General features: G+C 43.4%; 1 protein-coding gene and 1 long non-coding RNA gene across 3 annotated transcripts; one reads left to right on the forward strand and one right to left on the reverse strand.

Annotated features, from left to right (window-relative positions):
* Positions 1-7733: 7733 nt before the first annotated feature.
* On the reverse strand, positions 7734-10672 carry LOC139544241 (dual specificity protein phosphatase 26-like). Of its 2 annotated transcripts, XM_071351154.1 has the most exons (4): positions 10508-10672; positions 9780-9973; positions 9395-9606; positions 7734-8983 (listed from the first exon to the last, which is right to left on the reverse strand). In XM_071351154.1, the coding sequence occupies exons 1-4, from the start codon at positions 10556-10558 to the stop codon at positions 8763-8765; spliced, it is 678 nt and encodes a 225-aa protein (XP_071207255.1). In that variant the 5' UTR covers positions 10559-10672; the 3' UTR covers positions 7734-8762. The 2 variants fall into 2 exon arrangements, with proteins under 2 accessions (XP_071207255.1, XP_071207256.1); XM_071351155.1 differs by lacking the exon at positions 10508-10672 and having other exon boundaries at positions 9780-9958.
* On the forward strand, positions 9886-15666 carry LOC139544242 (uncharacterized). Its single transcript, XR_011668834.1, has 4 exons — positions 9886-9976; positions 14706-14867; positions 15384-15503; positions 15650-15666. It is a non-coding gene; the product is annotated as an uncharacterized lncRNA (long non-coding RNA).
* The last annotated feature ends 4942 nt before the right edge of the window (positions 15667-20608 follow it).

Here is a 20608-nt window from a genome sequence, read left to right on the forward strand (position 1 = left end):
TCTAGCTAGATCTGAGGCCGAACAAGACGTCTTGGAACGGAAGGTCTGGTCTTTTCACCGTTTGGCCTGACGCAGGAGGGACCTCTGCATTGCGTTCAGAAAAGCTTTCGTTTTAGCATTTAGATATATCCGGCTCTGATTTTATTTGATATATGTGTTAAAAACATCATAAGGTAGTTATTTTAAACCGAGTTATATCAGTTTATATCAGTATATTGCGATTTTCGGTATTTCCTTTGTTATGCGTTATTGTGAGTTGGGCACTTCCATGCCGCATGGCCATCTTTGTTAGCTAAATCGACAGATGAAGACGACATTCTACAACCAAACAACGATTATTCTGGAAAAAGGACACCTTGTACAAGATTCTGATGGAAGCTCATCAAATAGTAGGAACTATTTATGATATTATTTCGTATTTCTGTCGAAAATGTTTAGACGATATTCCGCCCAGATTTCGGGCGCTGTCTCGCTATAACGTAAGCTGTATGTCGTAATAAGGTTATTTTTTTTAAATCTAACACAGCGGTTGCATTAAGAACCAGTGTATCTTTCATTTGCTGTCCAACCTGTATTTTTTAGTAAAGTATATGATTAGTTATTTGATTAGATGATGTGTCAGAAATATATCCGGATTATTTTGTGCTGTTTGGCTAGTATTCACATTGTTCAACCACGAATTGTACCGCTAAATATGCACATTTTCGAACAAACCATATATGTATTGTGTAATATGATGTTATAGGACTGTCATCTGATGAAGTTTGAGAAGGTTAGTGAAAAAATTAATATATTTTGCTGGTTTATTCGCTATCGCTAACGTGCCTTGAATGAATGCGGCTGTGTGGTAGGCTATTGTAGTAAGCTAATATAATGCTATATTGTGTTTTCGCTGTAAAACACTTAAAAAATCTGAAATATTGGCTGGATTCACAAGATGTTTGTCTTTCATTTGCTGTACACCGTGTATTTTTTAGAAATGTTTTATGATGAGTATTTAGGTATTTCACGTTGGTTTCTGTAGTTATTCTAGCTGCTTTGGTGAGACTACTGCAATGTAAAACTATGATTTATACCTGAAATATGCACATTTTTCGAACAAAACATATGCTATACAATAAATATGTTATCAGACTGTCATCTGATGAAGTTGTTTCTTGGTTAGTGACTATTTATATCTTTATTTGGTCGAATTTGTGATAGCTACCTATGCAGTAAAAAAATTGTGAAAATATGCGGTTGGGTCTTTTGCTATCGTGGTTAGCTAATAGAAATACATATTGTGTTTTCCCTGTAAAACATTTTAAAAATCGGAAATGATGGCTGGATTCACAAGATGTGTATCTTTCATCTGGTGTCTTGGACTTGTGATTTCATGATATTTAGATGCTAGTATTTACTTGTGGCGCTATGCTAGGCTATGCTAGTCAGCTTTTTTACTGATGAGGGTGCTCCCGGATCCGGGATGAGTACCAAGTAGATTAAACTGTCAGGTTATTGAACTGTTACACAGGTTAAACTGTCAGGTTATTGAACTGTTACACAGGTTAAACTGTCAGGTTATTGAACTACACTTAAGGCGACAACCTCTCTGCTCATTTTGTTCTTGATATACAATTTCACAGACCGAGGACACAGAAATAACAAAGCTAAAATAATATATTATAGAATTCCTATAGAAAGGGTCTCTATACGAAATGGAAAGGTAGAAGAGTAGAGTAGAAACAGACAGAGACATACAGGATCAATAACCTCACCGAACCCTACAGATACACACTACATAGAGACAGAATGACAAGATCACAGCTAACGATCACAGTTACAGAGGTCTGTAAACAAACCCCTGCACACAAGGGGCGGACTGGAACCAGAATCAGCCCATTTTTTTCCTCAAGGCCCCCATTATCAGCCAAATAATGATAATTCTGTACAGATCACTTCAACACTACACTGACTGAGCACGATCACATCCACAAGTCCAACTCTTACGTAATGTACATCTATCTACAGTTTGCTACATTAGCTAACTTCTCACACATAATACTGTAGTACACCTGTAGTAATAACATAGTAATACTATAGTAATACTGTAGTAAACATAGTAAAACCATAGTAATACTTGAAGTAATAACTAGGGTTGCAATGGGTCGGAAACTGTCCAGAATTCTTCCATGGGAAGTTAAAGAATTTGGGGAATTTTGCTTAAATTCATCAAAAAATGTAGCTTTTAACAGTGAACTTTTTTTGTGGGATACACATAAGACAATTCTAGGTCTCATGCCATAACCATCATGGTCACCTAATAATCCCCAGTTTACAATTGGCTCTTTCATCCCTCTCCTCTCCCCTGTAACTATTCCCCAGGTCGTTGCTGTAAATGAGAATGTGTTCTCAGTCAACTTACCTGGTGAAATAACGGAGAAATAAAAAATAAAATATTTTGGTTAAACTATCCGCAATTCAATGAAATTGCAACCCTCTGCATGCACAGTGCATTCTTCCATCACATGTGCAGTGCACTCTTCCATCACATGTACATCTGATTCTCAAGATCTTGCACACGAATGAGATGCTATTCAGCCTACACTACTAGACTGTCTGAGCCGAGTTTTGATTACAATACTGGGTAGGGTGAATATATTTTATATGACATACATAATTTTTTGTTAACTAGTAAATAGTAGCCTACAGCAAAGTGTGTTTAAATCATTAAGGAAAAACTGTGTACATTTGCAAATACTGTGCCAAATCATATGTGAAGAATGCAACAAAGATGCAGAATCATCTGGCCAAGTGCATAAAGTTCCCTCAGCGATCACAACAAGCAACCTCTGACAAAAGTACCTCTACTTCTATTCAAGGTGAAAATGATTAATCAGACACCTTATCGATAGCAACAGCTCATGGTCCTCCTGGAATCAGAAGTTGTTTTGACTCAATGGAGAAACGTAGTCAGTGAAATGCTGATGAATGTCTTGCTCAAGCTGAGTATGCAAATGGTTCACCTCTGATGCTCACAGGCAATGTGAATTGGAAGAGATTTCTGAATGTTCTTCGCCCAGCATACACCCCTCCAACCAGACATGCTTTATCTACTCATTTGCTGGATGCAGAGTTAAACAGAGTTCAAGTGAAGGTCAAGCTAATCATAGAGAAAGCAGACTGTATTGCAATCATCTCTGATGGGTGGTTGAATGTTCGTGGGCAAGGAATTATTAACTACATCATCTCCACCCCTCAACTAGTATTTTACAAGAGCACAGACACAAGGGACAGACACACCGGTCTCTACATTGCAGATGAGCTGAAGGCAGTCATCAATGACCTTGGACCACAGAAGGTATTTGCACTGGTGACAGACAATGCTGTGAACATGAAGGCTGCTTGGTCTAAAGTAGAGGAGTCCTACCCTCACATCACACCCATTGGCTGTGCTGCTCGTCTATTGAATCTGCTCCTCAAGGACATCATGGCACTGAAAACAATGGATACACTCTAGAGAGCCAAGAAAATGGTTAGGTATGTGAAGGGTCGTCAAGTTATAGCAGAAATCTACCTCACCAAGCAAAGTGAGAAGAATAAGAGCATCACATTGAATCTGCCCAGGAACACCCGTTGGGCTGGTGTTGTCATCATGTTTGACAGTCTCCTGGAAGGGAAGGAGTCTTTCCAAGAAATGGCCATACCACAGTCTGCCGATATGGACAGCCCCATCAAGAGGATCCTCCTGGAAGATGTATTTTGGGAGAGAGTGGTAAGCAGCCTGAAACTCCTAAAACCTATAGCAGTAGCTATTGCACGGATTGAGGGAGACAATGACATCCTGTCTGATGTTCAGACTCTGCTTGCAGATGTAAGAGAAGAAATCCGTACTGCATGCCCACTTCACTGTTGCTCCAAGCAGAGGAAACTGCAGTTGTGAAATACACCAAAAAGCGTGAAGACCTCTGGCTGAAGCTCATAGACGCCACAGCGTACATGTTGGACCCCAAGTATGCTGACAATGGCATCCTGTCTGGTGCAGAGTTCAACAAGGCCTTTGTTGTCATCACAACCATGTCTCGCCACCTTGGCCTGGATGAGGGCAAGGTTCTTGGCAGTCTGGCGAAGTACACTTCCAAGCAAGGGCTTTGGGATGGAGATGCAATATGGCAGTCGTGCCAACATATCTCATCAGCCACCTGGTGGAAGGTACTTTGTGGATCTGAGGCTCTTTCCCCTGTTGCCTCCATCATCCTCCAAATCCCACCAACATCAGCCGCCTCAGAGTGAAAATGGTCCTTGTTTGGGAATACACACACCAAAGCACGCAACAGGCTGACCAATACAAGGGTAAAAAAATTGGTGGCCATCTGGGCAAATTTGAGGCTTTTTGAGCCAAACTTTGAGCCATCCTCAACAAGGTTGAAAAGTGACAGTGAAGATGAGGCCTCAGAGGCTGTTGAGTCTGATGTTCAAGAGGTGGTCATTGAGGAGGTCCAGGGAGAAGACATGTAAGCCTGAGAGGAAGACAACCAAAGCTTTAGTTTCTAGACTATCATTTTCCAGATGTATGTTGAAAACATTTTTGGGAGATGCGATGGATCATTGGGGATCATTCAATATTCCCTTTCTTTTGTTGTTCAGTGAAATCATCCCATGTGAAGAGTCAACTCATTTAATTAAAGTTCAATTCGTAACTAAATTGTTTTTTTTTCATTTCTATTGGAAGGATTTAATCATTTCCAATTATGTCTACGATAAGGTAAAAGGTTTATATTTCTGTCTCCATATGATATGGTAAATATATCCAATGCAAAAAACATCTACATTTAAATGGTATTAATATTAATTTGCATATATTTCCGTTAATTCCCATATATTCCTGTTAATTCCCACGGAAAGTTTCCACCTCTGAATATTCCCCAAAATGTGCAACCCTAGTAATAACATAGTAATACTATAGTAATACTGTAGGTGCAACTCTAACATCCTGGCACTGTTTAGAGATTAAATCAAATGGTATGTGGAGACCAGACATAAAGTATGTGTCACACACAGAGGCTACTTGAGGTATTCATAATCAACGAACAGGAATATTTTCAGTTGGAGTAAATGTCAGCATTGGATAATCAATCATTCTGACTTGTCATCAATTCCTCACACAAGCCTTCTTGACTTTGTCTGCATGCAGGGTTGAGGTCCATATCAATTCTGCCAATTGGCATTCCTATTTTTTGTAGATATATATATATTTTTATCTTTATTTAACTAGGCAAGTTAAGTTAAGAGCAAATTCTTATTTACAATGACGGCCTACCCCGGACAGCGCTGGGCCAATGCGCACCGCCCTATGGGACTCCCAATCACAGCCAGATGTGATACAGCCTGGATTCAAACCAGGTACTGTAATGATGCCTTTTGCACTGAGATGCAGTGCCTTAGACTGGTGCGCCACCCAGGAGCATATATTGAAAACTAATCAAAATAATTGGCACTTGCTGAATGAACTGAACTGAAATGGGATTGAGCTCAACCCAGCTTGCCATTATGCAAAATAAATCCAAGGTTCAGCTGGTACAGAAGCCTAGCACATAAAATAACAAAATAACAAAAAACACAGTAGGTAGCTACAGATGTAGGATTTTAATTTGACTTGTATTGTCACAGCAAAATTATCAGTGCGTGCATATGTATTCACCCCTTTAGCTATGACGCCCCAAAATAAGATCTGGTGTAACCAATTACCTTCAGAAGTCACATAATTAGTTAAATAAAGTCCACTTGTGTGCAATCTAAGTGTCACATGATCTGTCACATGATCTCAGTATATATACACCTGTTCTGAAAGGCCCCAGAGTCTGCAACACCACTAAACAAGGGGCACCACCAAGCAAGCAGCACCATGAAGACCAAGGAGCTCTCCAAACAGGTCAGGGACAAAGTTGTGGAGAAGTACAGATCAGGGTTGGGTTATAAAAAAATATCTGAAACTTTGAACATCCCACGGAGCATCATTAAATCCATTACTAAAAAATTGAATGAATATGGCACCACAACAAACCTGCCAAGAGAGGGCCGCCCACCAAAACTCACGGACAAAGCAAGGAGGGCATTAATCAGAGATGCAACAAAGAGACCAAAGATAACCCTGAAGGAGCTGCAAAGCTCCACAGCGGAGATTGGAGTATCTGTCCACAGGACCACATTAAGCCGTACACGCCACAGAGCTGCGCTTTACCTAAGAGTGGCCAGAAAAAAGCCATTGCTTAAAGAAAAAAATAAGCGAACACGTTTAAGGCATGTGGGATGTGGGAGACTCCCCAAAAATATGGAAGAAGGTACTCTGGTCAGATGAGACTAAAATTTAGCTTTTTGTCCATCAAGGAAAACGCTATGTCTGTAAAGACCGACGCCGGACAGGAGAAGCAGGTACAAGGAGTCAGACATTTATTCGGGAACAGACAAGGAAACAAGACAGGAACAGCATCAGAACATGGGTAAAACGGACAGGAGACAATTAATCCCGAAGCAGGGAACAAAGCTTGGGAACAGACAGATATAGGGAAGATAATGACAGAAGTAATTGAGTCCACGTGAGTCCAATGATCGCTGATGCGCGTGACAAGGCAGGTGTGCGTACTGATGGTGGCTTGAGTGCGTAATGCTGGGGATCCTGGCACCCTTGAGCGCCAGGGGGAGGAAGAGCGGGAGCAGGCGTGACAGCTCCCCCCCTCTAGGGGCGCCACCTGGCGTCCCACCTAGGCGAGCCGGCCGAGACATGAGCGCTGGGCAAGCCGGCTGTGGGTAAACTCCCCACGAACCGGCAGGGGCGTGGGAGCCTGGCGAGCCGGGTGAGGCATAGGAGCCTGACGATCCGGCGGAGGCATGAACGCCTGTCAATCCCGCTGCAGCGTGGAAGCCTGATGATCCGCCGGAGACATAACAGTCTGACGAGCTGGCTGGGCGAATAAGACCTGAAGATCCGGCTGAGGCCCGACGTGGGATGGGCACCTTCCGAGCCAACCGGGGCAAGGAAACCTCTCGAGCCAGTGTAACAGTATAACTTTAGTACGTCCCCTCGCCCCGACCTCGGGCGCGAACCAGGGACCCTCTGCACACATCAACAACAGTCACCCACGAAGCGTCGTTACCCATCGCTCCACAAAAGCCGCGGATGAACGGAGCAAGGGGAAACACTACTTCTAGGTTTCAGAGCAAGTGACGTAACTGATTGAAACGCTATTAGCGCGTACCCGCTAACTAGCTAGCCATTTCACATCCGTTACACTCACCCCCCTTTCAACATCCTCCTTTTCCACAGCAACCAGTGATCCGGGTCAACAGCATCAATGTAACAGCATAACTTTAGACCGTCCCCTCGCCCCGACCTCGGGCGCGAACCAGGGACCATCTGCACACATCAACAACAGTCATCCACGAAGCGTCGTTACCCATCGCTCCACAAAAGCCGCGGCCCTTGCAGAGCAATGGGAAATACTACTTCTAGGTTTCAGAGCAAGTGACGTAACTGATTGAAACGCTATTAGCGCGTACCCGCTAACTAGCTAGCCATTTCACATCCGGTACACCAGCTAGGGTGTGAAAGCCTGGCGAGCTGGCTAGGCACCCCCGGTTCCATCAGCGGCTACCCAGGATCGACGTCACCACCAACCGGAACGCCAGTAATCCCTGATGCTTCGTGTGATGGCTTCAGGATTCTGTAAAGACTGACGCCGGACAGGAGAAGCAGGTACGGGAAGTTAGACATTTATTCGGGAACAGACAAGGAAACAAGACAGGAACAGCATCAGAACACAGGTAAAACGGACATGAGACAATTAATCCCGAAGCAGGGAACAGAGCTTGGGAACAGACAGATATAAGGAAGGTAATGACACAAGTAATTGAGTCCACGTGAGTCCAATGATCGCTGATGCGCGTGACGGGGGGAAGGCAGGTGTGCGTACTGATGATGGCTTGAGTGCGTAATGCACTCACGAGAACACGGGATGTTTTTGTTTTTTTATCGGCAGGGACTGGGAAACTGGTCAGAATTGAAGGAATGATGGATGGGGCTAAAAACAGGCAAATTCTTGAGGGAAACCTGTTTCAGTCTTCCAGAGATTTGAGACTGTGATGGAGGTTTCACCTTCCAGCAGGACAATGATCCTAAGCATACTGCTAAAGCAACACTCGAGTGGTTTAAGGGGAAACATTTAAATGTCTTGGAATGGCCATTTGGGAATGATATGATTGTACATGTCATCAAAATGTCTCTACTGCACTGTATAGGCTGAAGTTACTTCTATATAAGGCATGATTTATATCCCATTGATACTTAATTCTACCATATAGTTAGTACTGTATAATTGACCACAATACCTGGGACTGTTAGTCAAGACCCAGGGTTAGAAACTAACTGTAATTTAGATTTTTTTTTGCAGGCGCTTTTATCCAAAGATAAAAAGGGAAATTGACAACTATTGTCACACTACCACACAGCAGGAAAAAAATTCTGTATGACGTTTGAATTACATCCATTTCTGGTTGTAAACTGAAGATGTCATAAAACCAGATTCCGACCAATTGGTCTCTGTTTCAACCAGGTAAAGACGCCTTTTTCATGACGAGATCAAGACATGGGCAAGTCAATGACACACCCGTTGCTGATGTATTTTTCTGGTTAACAAAATTGTTTATCCTGGTTAACCAGAACGGTAGAACGGTTAGCATTGTTACAACTCTAAAGTAGTGTCTTTAGCGGTGTTAGCCTGTTAGCTCTAAAGAGAGGTTGGAGAGTGTAGAGCCTTGCGGCTGTCCCGGAGGATGCCGTCCAGGCCGTTGAGCTGGCGTAGGAAGCCCCGGTTGGGGATTACGCCACGGTGGTTCTTCACTGCCTTGATGGCCTCCACCAGGGTCAGGTTCTGACGGATCATCAGGTAGGCCAGGACCAGCGTGGCCGAACGACTCACACCCACCGCACAGTGCACCAGCACCTTACCTAGAGGGGAGGGAGGGAAGGGGAATGGGTAAGGAGAGAGAAGTAGGGTAGGAGGGAGAGAGAAAGAGAGGGAAGGAAGGAGGGAGAGAGGGAGGGAGGGACAGAAAGAGAAAGAAGAGAGAGAGAGAAGGAGAGAGAGAGATGAGGACGTGTTGACCTCCAGGGTAATAGTACACACACAGGAACATCTGAACAGATCAACAGGTGTGGGATGAATATTTGTAGATGGTGTGCACCTAAGTACCTGTTAAGGTGTATGTGGATGTGTGTGTGTGCCTGCGTGAACTACTGCATGCGAGGGGGGCCATGCTTGAATTGTTGCAGGTGAATCGATTGTGCTGATTCAAGCCTCGGTTTTGCTGAGTGTGTTGAGTGTATGTGTGAGAGAGAGAGGAAGACAAATTGACTCACCACCGCTGCTGAGGGCTCTGTGTATGAACTCTGCAGCGGGGTAGAAGTTGACACTCATGTCGAAGGAGGGCGTGTCGTGGGCCTCGATGCCCTGGTAGGTGATGTCCATGCCAGCGTAGTACTCTGCTCCGCCGCGCCACTTACTCTGGGCACAGTTCAGGATGTGGGTGATGCCAAGTCGTGCCAGCTCACGCCGGTCTGATGCAATTTCTCTGCAGTAGAGTTGGGTTGGGGAGGGCAATCAGTAAATTGATCAATTAATCAAGCAACCAATCACACAATTAGCTGAAATTCAGATACAGGCCTATCTCTTATGTCTAACAAAATGTTTGTATATCATATTAGACATTGGAAAAAGCACAGTTTTGCAGCCTAGGTTACTCACTGGTCTCCAATGTAGAGCATGGGCCAGACTTCGTCGGCATGGTTACACGCTGTTTTCCCAGTGTAGAGGAGCCGTTCCAGCTCAGACACTGTTAGCACCGGGGACCCGCGCTCCGAATCTTTCCTGTTGGGAGATCTCGAGCTGCTCCGGGACCGGGAGAACCGGGACATGAACGCCATCTGGAGCGTGTGCTTCTGGTAGAAAAATAATACATTTTTGTTGGTTGCGTTCCAGACCGTCAATATCACAGCAGCATGCGCATATGATAAGATTGGTTTATCAGCTCTGTTAATGGTTCCTAAGACGTTAAATGCTTCTCAAGCCATTATGAGATCTGTTTATCTGCACAACGTTACTTTGTTAACAATATTTAATACTCGATATGTAATTGCCAAAAACGTAGCCCACTCATGTAGCCTATGAGTGAATAGATTTCGTTAATCAGAAAACATATTTTTTGTTGTTGCGTGCATATGCTGGTGAAATTGCCATCAGATAACACACAATTGACTTGCAGAGCATAAACATAGCTATATGAACATGAACAAAAAATATCCACGTTTTAACGGTGGGCGACATTTCTCTCTGCAATAATACGAGAGCGAATAATCAACATTAAAGCGCATCTATTTCTCTGATTCGCTTGAATTTCTTTGATGTTTGTTTATTCTCGAGTTTATGCTTGATGCTACACAGTATTAATTTGAGTTATCTACACAATGCCTTACATCTTCTAACAGTACACACCGGAGGAAAAAAAATCCCACAATAAGAATCATTCACCTCCTTCCTTCTCGTTTCACTTTCTATCTCTCGAGCGTCACCCCTCCTCTCCTCACGCGACTACAGGGCGCCCATACTATCCGCCATGTTCCTCGCCTATTGAACATGATACAGCAACAGTAGGATGTAAAATGATGTAAAAATCATCAATAAACCCGGACCATATATGACCATAAACAGGGTCACAGCAACACATTACTTACCAGGCAAATTTAAGATAACACACATTTTTCCTCAATAATGTAGCATACCTATGTTATTACTTTATTATGTTTACGAAACATTGTTTTGATAGCAACTAATTCGATTATTAGATTATATTACAGAAAGGGGCTTTTCACTAATGATACTAACCAATTAAACATTTAGTATAATAATATTCAATAAAGGCTGCTATAGATGATGAAGGGTACAATAGTTTAGACCAAAACACAACAACATGGCAGGTAGCCTAGCGGTTAAGAGGTTAGGCCAGTAACTGAAAGGTTGCTGATTCGAATCCCGAGCTAACTAGGTGAATAATCTGTCGATGTGCCCTTGAGCAAGGCACTTAACCCTAATTGCGCCTGTAAGTCACTTGTCCACTAAATTACTAAAATGTTACTTGGCAATGATGCCCTTTATCAGTCGGATGAACTTGTGGATACCATTTCTATGTCTCTGTGTCCAGTATGAAGGAAGTTAGAGGTACAAAACATCACCAAAAGTATGTGGACACCCCTTCAAATTAGTGTATTCGGCTATTTCAGACACACCCGTTGCTGACAGCTGTATAAAATCGAGCACACGGCCATGCAATCTCCATAGACAAACATTGGCAGTAGAATGGCCTTACTGAAGAGCTCAGTGACTTTCAACATGGCACTGTCATAGGATGCAACCTTTCCAACAAGTCAGTTCGTGTCAAATTTCTGCCGTTCTAGAACTGCTCCGGTCAACTGTAAGCGCTGTTATTGTGAAGTAGAAACAATTAGGAGCAACGTGGTAGGCCTCAGAAGCTCACAGAATGCACCTCAGAGTGCTGAAGCACGTAGAGCGGTTCCAATCATAGTCCCAAACTGCCTCGGTAGCAAGGTCAGCATAAGAGCTGTTCGTTGGGACCTTAATGAAATGGGTTTCCATGGCCAAGCAGCCGCACACAAGCCTAAGATCACCATGTGTAATGCCAAGCGTCGGCTGGAGTGATGTAAAGCTTGCCGCCATTGGACTCTGGAGCAGTGGAAACGTGTTCTCTGGAGTGATGGATCACGCTTCACCATCTGGCAGTTCAATGGACGAATCGCGCTTTGGCGGATGCCAGGAGAACGCTACCTGCCCCCATGGTTCGGGCTAGGCCCCTTAGTTCCAGTGAAGGGAAATCTTTTGTATTTAAAAATATTAAAAAATCTTGCCTTTTTCGTGATATCCAATTGGTAGATGCAGTCTTGTTCCATTGCTGCAACTCCCGTATGGACTCAGGAGAGGCGAAGGTCGAGAGCCATGCGTCCTCTGAAACACGACCCTGCCAAGCCGCACTGCTTCTTGACACAATGCTCGCTTAACCCGGATGTCAGCCGCACCAATGTGTCGGAGGAAACACCATACAACTGGCGACCGTGTCAGAGTGCATGCTAGAGCGCAATGGGACAAGGACATCCCAGACAGCCAAACCCTTCCCTAACCCAGACGACGCTGCACCGCCTCATGGGTATCCCGGTCGACTGCGACACAGCCCGGGATCAAACCCAGGTCTGTAGTGACACCTCAAGCACTGCGATGCAGGACACAATAGTGCAGTGCCTTAGACCGCTATGCCACTCGGGAGGCCCAGTGAAGGGAAATCTTAAAGCTATAGCATACAATGACATTCTAGACGATTCTGTGGTTCCAACTTTGTAGCAACAGTTTGGGAAGGTCCTTTTCTGTTTCAGCATGACAATGCTCCAATGCACAAAGTGAGGTCCATATAGAAATGGTTTGTCGAGATCAGTGTGGAAGAACGTGACTGGCCTGGACAGAGCCCTGACCTCAACCTCATCGAACAACTTTGGGATGAATTGTAACGCCAACTGCGAGCCTGGCCTAATCGCACAACATCAGTGCCCGAACTCACTAATGCTCTTGTGGCTGAGTGGAAGCAAGTCACTACAGCAATGTTCCAACATCTAGTGGAAAGCCTTCCCAGAAAAGTGGAGGCTGTTATAGCAGTAAAGGGGGGACCAACTTCATATTAATGCCCATGATTTTGGAATGAGATGTTCAACGAGTAGGTTTCCACATACTTTTGGCCATATAGTGTATTTTCACGAGCCAATGCGAAGGCTGGAAGTCAGTCATGGCGCTAACACTAGTTAGCAACTTCCTTCAAACTGCACGCAGAGACCTAAAAATGGTATTCACGACTTCGTCTGACTCTGGGAAGTAGAAATCCCAAAGTATCCCTGTAAGGACCAGGACAGCCAACATGTAAAGCATATTTGAAGAAGAATCGCAGGTTTTTCAATTATGGTTTTATCAGAATTATATAACGTAGTGTGTGTGAGTTGAACACAATTACATTCGGTTGTGGATTTGTTGATATCTACGTTGCATTGCAGGATGAACATATGCCTATTTATTGAAGCTCCATAAAAGAATCGTGGTGTGTTTCACCATCTTGTGTCTAGATAAAGTACTGCATGTACACAGACTATTCACCGCAAAGTAGTTGCAGTGGTGGAAAAAGTACCCATTTGTCGTACTTTAGTAAAAGTAAAGATACCTTAATAGAAAGTGACTCAAGTAAAAGTGAAAGTCACCCAGTAAAATACTACTTGAGTAAAAGTCTAAAAGTATTTGGTTCTAAATATACTTAAGTATCAAAAGTAAATGTAATCGATAAAATATACCTAAGTATCAAAAGTAAAAGTATAAATCATTTCAAATTCCTTAACTTTGAAAGTTTCTTCAAGTGTAGTTGCAAAAACCATCAAGCTCATGATGAAACTGGCTCTCATGAGGACCGCCACAGGAATGGATGACCCAGAGTTACCTCTGCTGCAGAGGATTAGTTCATTAGAGTTACCAGCCTCAGAAATTGCAACCCAAATAAACGCTTCACAGAGTTCAATTTACAGACGCATCTCAACATCAACTGTTCAGAAGAGACTGCGTGAATCAGGCCTTCATGGTCGAATTGCTGTAAAGAAACCACTACTAAAGGACACCAATAATAAGAAGAGACTTGCTTTGGCCAAGAAACACGAGCGATGGACATTTGACCGGTGTAAATTTGTCCTTTGGTCTGGAGTCCAAATTTGAGATTATTGGTTCCAACTGCTGTGTCTTTGTGAGTTGCGGTGTGGGTGAACGGATGATCTCCGCATGTGTATTTCCCACCGTAAAGCATGGAGGAGGACGTGTTATGGTGTGGGGGTGCTTTGCTGGTGACACTGTCTGTGATTTATTTTGAATTCAAGGCACTACTGCATTCTGCAGCGATACGCTACGTCTATCTGGTTTGGACTTAGTGGGACTATCATTTGTTTTTCAATAGGACAATGACCCAACACACCTCCAGGCTGTGTAAGGGCTATTTGACCAAGAAGGAGAGTGATGGAGTGCTGCATCAGATGGCCTCCACAATCCCCCGACCTCAACCAAATTGAGATGGTTTGGGATGAGTCGGACCGAAGAGTGAAGGAAAAGCAGCCAAGAAGTGCTCAGCATATGTGGGAACTCCTTCAAGACTGTTGGAAAAGCATTCCAGGTGAAGCTGGTTGAGAGAATGCCAAGAGTGTGCAAAGCTGTCATCAAGGCAAAGGGTGGCTATTTGAATAATCTCAAATTTCAAATATATTTTTATTTGTTTAACACTTTTTTGGTTACTACATGATTCCATATGTGTTATTTCATAGCTTTGATGTCTACACTATTATTCTACAATGTAGAAAATAGTAAAAATAAAGAAAAACCCTTGAATGAGTAGGTGTTCTAAAACTTTAGACCGGTAGTGTATATATACAGTATAGCCCGAGAAATGTTCACTTACAGTTACCATGAAAAAAGGTACATCATTCCTGCACTGACAAGAAAAATAACCCTAAAATCACAAGACATCTTAAAATCTAAATGTGATATTTCTACTAATTCCAGTCTGAATGTTTTCTGTTTCTATGTCTACAGGAACGGACGGGATTAGGTTGATGTCTGTGTGAACAGGAGACTCCATCGCCATCCCATGTATCTATCATCAGGATTACATAAACCATGTCAAATACTGGTGTAAAGGGGATTCCTGGAATACATGCTCTTATGTGGTACGCACTGACCATCCCAATAGCAGTGGTAAGACCTCAGTATCTGATGCCGTCAATCTGAGAACCTTTACTGTGACTATGAAAAGTCTAGAACAAAGTGATTCTGATATTTACTGGTGTGTAGTGGAGAAGAACGGACCAGATGAATGGCTAGAATTGTTCAAACTAGTCATTACAGGTAAGAAGATCCCTGCACTGCTTGTATCTGTGTTTAGTAAAGAACAATGAATAATGCTCAGTAATGTCCTATGGATAGTCCTGTTGATGAGTGTGTCACTGACATCCTTAGACAATTACTGACATTATTGCTTCATTTTCTGATAACTAGCAACTAGCAAGCTGACCCAAGAAATGTAGATAAAATGTTGAATGGCATAAATATCAGTGCTGTAGAACAATGACATTTGAAATACAATTCTGTGTCAGTCTATTTTGATAATGAAACTTACACATCATGTAACTTAGTGGTCTGTTGAATTAAGAGTCTTGAATGGATGTTGTTTTTCTGCTCCTGAGTTCTTGTGTTCTGAACCTCTCTGTTCAGACAGTCCTATTGTTGACCAAGAGGAGACTGGAGTTGAGGGAGGTAGTGGTTTTACATCAATACCAACTATTCAAGAGATCTTTGCAGTTCAGACCACAACACAGTTTACCACCACCATCAGTAAGTACTGCGCAATCTCTTTTCACACAATATTGTGAATCAGTAATGCAAAAACTTCCCGTTTTGATATAGGTTCTGCTTTATATTCACACGTTGATCCTAGTCTGTGAAGTACTGATACTAAGTTTTTTCTTAAACATTGACAGCAATGCCAATACCAACTACCCAAGAGCTCTCAGTTATGACGGGAGAATACGCACTCTCCTCTTCCAACTTGCAGGCCTCAGTCAACAACACACACCATGGAGCCCAGCGGTAGGCTACACTATCCTATAGTCATTATGCAAAGATTTAATTAATTACTATCTCAAAGCAATGCTATTCTTCTACAGATGGGAGCGAACATTATTCTACCTGCCGAAAACTGTTAATGCAGTGGTCTTCCTCCTGTGCACCATCATGGCTGTGGTGAAGTATAGGACAAACCGACTACGAGGTCAAACTGAGGATTAGTAGAAACCTCTGAGGTGCCACTTGGAGTATCACTTCACACACCACTGTGGACACACGCTCACACTCACTCACTATGGAAAAGTTATTAAATGTGTTTAACAGACATTTCAAGTGTGTGTATATGAGTGTTTTATGCTTAGCCTGTGTACTTGTAAAATGGAAGTCATGATGACCAAAGTGTTGTTGACAGATAGTTATTAAGTTGATTCATAGTTGATATTTGGTAATTTTGCATCATATGATGCAAAATGCATCATACAGGGATGACTTCTGTATTTTGAAGTTATATATCTTGAAAACCTGATTACTGACAAGCAAAACATTTCGGGACTAATGAAACAAATACCTGTAACGCTCTGGGTGTAGTGGGTGCAAAGTCAGGCGCAGGAAGCAGAGAGTACAGGGTAGTGCTATTTATTGCACACACGGCGAACATAAGCCACCCCACGAAACACAGAACGTGCTCAGCGCAACACAAAACAATCCCGCACAAAGAGCAGGCGGGCCTACTGGCTAACATAGCCCGACTAATCAGCCTACACACAAAACAGGTGAAACCAACAAACAGAAAGGGGAAAAAAGGGATCAGTGGCAGCTAGTAGGCCGGTGACGACGACCGCCGAGTGCCACCCGAACAGGAAGGGGAGCCACCTTCGGTAGGAGTCGTGACAATACCAAAAGATAGTTTTTGGGTGGAGTTTTCCTTTAACAAATCCTCCCCCTTGAATCAGAGCCTTGGAATACCATTCTGTATATGTTCCCGAAGTTTATAAATGGAATATAAATGCTTTGCTAATAAACCATTTTAAAGACACTACTAATGATGTGAGCTTTATGTTCTGTGGGTTTGTGTGGGAAATTCTGATTAATCAAAAGTAGTTTCCTGACTTGGGGTGAACAATAGAATTTACTGTATAGCTCAGTGGTAATTTATCATGACATCATGGAATGAGTTGACCTAAAACCAGCAGCCTTGCGGTAAAGCAGCTTCATGTTAGATGACATTGTGGTTTTGAGCTATGTCTATGACCAGGGTTTGCTTCCTGTATGGATACAGACTATGTTTATTGTATCTATTACTATTTATTTAGTGTCAAGATCTGTGTATTTTTTTAGGCAAGTTCATATCTGGACATTATCTCAATGTCTTAGAACCACATTAAGACTGGGTTGTGGTCTGGAGGACCAGGAAACATGAACCAGGTTTAGGTGTGGGTGTCTGTGTAAGTTTTGGTTTAGCACCCGTCACTCCATCGCTGCAGTGTGAGCTGGGGTTCTGTCTCTCTCTCTCCTTAATCTCTGCAGTATGAGCTGGGGTTCTGTAGATCTCTCTCCTTCATCTCTGCAGTGTGAGATGGGGTTCTGTCTCTCTCTCTCCTTCATCTCTGCAGTATGAGCTGGGGTTCTATAGATCTCTCTCCTTCATCTCTGCAGTATGAGCTGGGGTTCTGTCTCTCTATCTCCTTAATCTCTGCAGTATGAGCTGGGGTTCTGTAGATCTCTCTCTCTTCCATCTCTGCAGTGTGAGCTGGGGTTCTGTAGATCTCTCTCCTTCATGTCTGTAGTGTGAGCTGGGGTTCTGTCTCTCTCTCTCCTTAATCTCTGCAGTATGAGCTGGGGTTCTGTAGATCTCTCTCTCTTCCATCTCTGCAGTGTGAGCTGGGGTTCTATAGATCTCTCTCCTTCATCTCTGCAGTATGAGCTGGGGTTCTGTAGATCTCTCTCTCTTCCATCTCTGCAGTGTGAGCTGGGGTTCTGTCTCTCTCTCTCCTTAATCTCTGCAGTGTGAGCTGGGGTTCTGTAGATCTCTCTCTCTTCCATCTCTGCAGTGTGAGCTGGGGTTCTGTAGATCTCTCTCCTTCATCTCTGCAGTGTGAGCTGGGGTTCTGTCTCTCTCTCTCCATCTCTGCAGTATGAGCTGGGGTTCTGTAGATCTCTCTCTCTTCCATCTCTGCAGTGTGAGCTGGGGTTCTGTAGATCTCTCTCCTTCATTTCTGCAGTGTGTGCTGGGGTTCTGTCTCTCTCGCTCCTTCATCTCTGCAGTATTAGCTAGGGTTCTGTAGATCTCTCTCTCTTCCATCTCTGCAGTGTGAGCTGGGGTTCTGTAGATCTCTCTCTCTTCCATCTCTGCAGTATGAGCTGGGGTTCTGTAGATCTCTCTCTCTTCCATCTCTGCAGTGTGAGCTGGGGTTCTGTAGATCTCTCTCTCTCTTCCATCTCTGCAGTATGAGCTGGGGTTCTGTAGATCTCTCTCTCCCATCTCTGCAGTGTGAGCTGGGGTTCTGTAGATCTCTCTCTCTTCCATCTCTGCAGTGTGAGCTGGGGTTCTGTAGATCTCTCTCTCTCTTCCATCTCTGCAGTGTGAGCTGGGGTTCTGTAGATCTCTCTCTCTTCCATCTCTGCAGTGTGAGCTGGGGTTCTGTAGATCTCTCTCTCTTCCATCTCTGCAGTGTGAGCTGGGGTTCTGTAGATCTCTCTCTCTTCCATCTCTGCAGTGTGAGCTGGGGTTCTGTAGATCTCTCTCCTTCATCTCTGCAGTATGAGCTGGGGTTCTGTAGATCTCTCTCTCTTCCATCTCTGCAGTGTGAGCTGGGGTTCTGTAGATCTCTCTCTCTTCCATCTCTGCAGTATGAGCTGGGGTTCTGTAGATCTCTCTCTCTCTTCCATCTCTGCAGTGTGAGCTGGGTATCTGGGTTTCCTACTCATTCTCTCTCTCCATCTCTCAGGGCCCAAACCCTGAGCGTCACAGTGAAATTATGTTCAGCAGTACAGTGATTCCTCAGCAGCTCAGGACAACTCAGAGGGTAAAAACATTGAACCAAAGACCACAAACTCCTCTGCACACTCCACTGACTTCCAGTCCAAGCTCGCATCCACTACAAGACCATGTTGCTTGCCTACAGAGCAGCAAGGGGATCTTCCCCTCCCTGCCTTCAGGCTATGTTCAAACTCTACACCCCAACCTGAGTACTCTGTTCTTCCACCTCTTCTCTCCTGGTCCTTCTACCCCTCACAGTAGAGCAGCTCCCGTCAGCCCAGACAAAGCTCTTCTTTGTCCTGGCACCCCAATGGTGGAACAAGCTTCTCCCTGCCCATCTTCCGAAAACATCTGAAACCATACCTCTTAAAATACTATCTTAAATAATCCCACAGCCCCCCCCCCCCAAAAAAAGAACTTGCCTTTCGTGAACAAACACTCGCACTTTAGTTTTTTCCCCTACTAGTACTGACTTTGCCAATAGCAACTTTATTGAGAAAAAATGTACTTACTATGACTGAGATATGTGGTTGTCCCACCTAGCTAACTGTAAGTCACTCTGGATAAGAATGTCTGCTAAATTACTCAAATGCCAATGTAAACTATAGGCCTAAGCACTAACAGATAGTTAAGCACATCCTTCAATTATACAGAGTTAGTTTGAGGATATAAATGTAGGCCTATAAGATGTTTACTTACTTAGAATTTATCCATGTGTCAGGATTTGGCCAGGATTGTTCCAGTTTTGGTCACTAGATGCCCCCATTGGGCTTTTTTGACCCTTTTGTTTTCCCTTATTTCCAGTTATTATTTGCACCTGTGCCTCATTTCCCTTGTATGTATTTAAACCCTTAGTTTTCCTCAGTTCTTTGCTCTGTGTTTGAATGTTAGCACCCAGCCCCAGCCAAGCTGTGAACTTTTGTTACTCCCGTTGGATTCTCTTGAGGTACTCTGTTTTTGTTCTCGTTTATTTATTTATTTATTTTGATTTTTCTTTGATTTATTTTGATTTTTTTGCCCCTGCTGTACTTACCACTTTTGTGGATTTTTCTTTTGTCTTGGAGGATATACCTTTTTCTCTCTGAATTACTTTTGACGTTGTGGATTTATATTTTTGCCTGAAGTACTTTCCTTTTTACTTTATTAAAACACCGTCTCAAGTATTGCTGTGTCTGCCTCATCTTCTGGGTTCTGCCGACTATTAGTGGCTCAGGTTGCTAAGTGACTGTTTCTCTCACCGGAGACCCGAGTTCGTAACTGGGTCCTGACACCATTGAAATTGAATTTGGTGGCAAGTGCCCCCAACTCTCCATTTGCTGTCAGCCAGGTTATCTGTATGCATCCATCTTTGTGAAATCATGAGTAGTACACTGACTGTACAAAACATTAGGTACACTTTTAGGTAAAAAAAAAAAAATCTGTTTTGCTTGTTATTTTGGCATTAATACGTGTCACATATCAGTTTGCAAACAATGCAAAAAATATATATTCATTAAGTTAATAGAGCCGCATACAAACATGGTCTCTTTTTTGCTTTCTTGAGTAAGGCAGCTCCAAAATGCAGGTGTTTCAGCCTAGCTCAGGGCTTTCTGTGGTGGTGGGGCTAGCCAGCAGAAAATACAGTGTTGCGCCTGTTTGGCTCAGCTTTTGTAGTAGTAACATAAGGCAACTGGATGCTAATGGTAGAAGAGACATATAGTCTGACAATTCCAATAAGACACATACCAGAGAAATATGCCTAAGGCAACTGGACACTAATGATAAGAAGAGACATAGAGTCTGCCAATTCCAATAAGGACATACCAGAGAGGCGCCTGGAGCAGTTGGACACACTAAGGATGGGGGAGACTAGAACAAAGAGTGCATTGATTTAGTGGTGAAGGGAAGGGGCATG

This window comes from Salvelinus alpinus, chromosome 18 (genome assembly GCF_045679555.1).
Source record: "Salvelinus alpinus chromosome 18, SLU_Salpinus.1, whole genome shotgun sequence".
Lineage (NCBI taxonomy): Eukaryota > Metazoa > Chordata > Actinopteri > Salmoniformes > Salmonidae > Salvelinus > Salvelinus alpinus.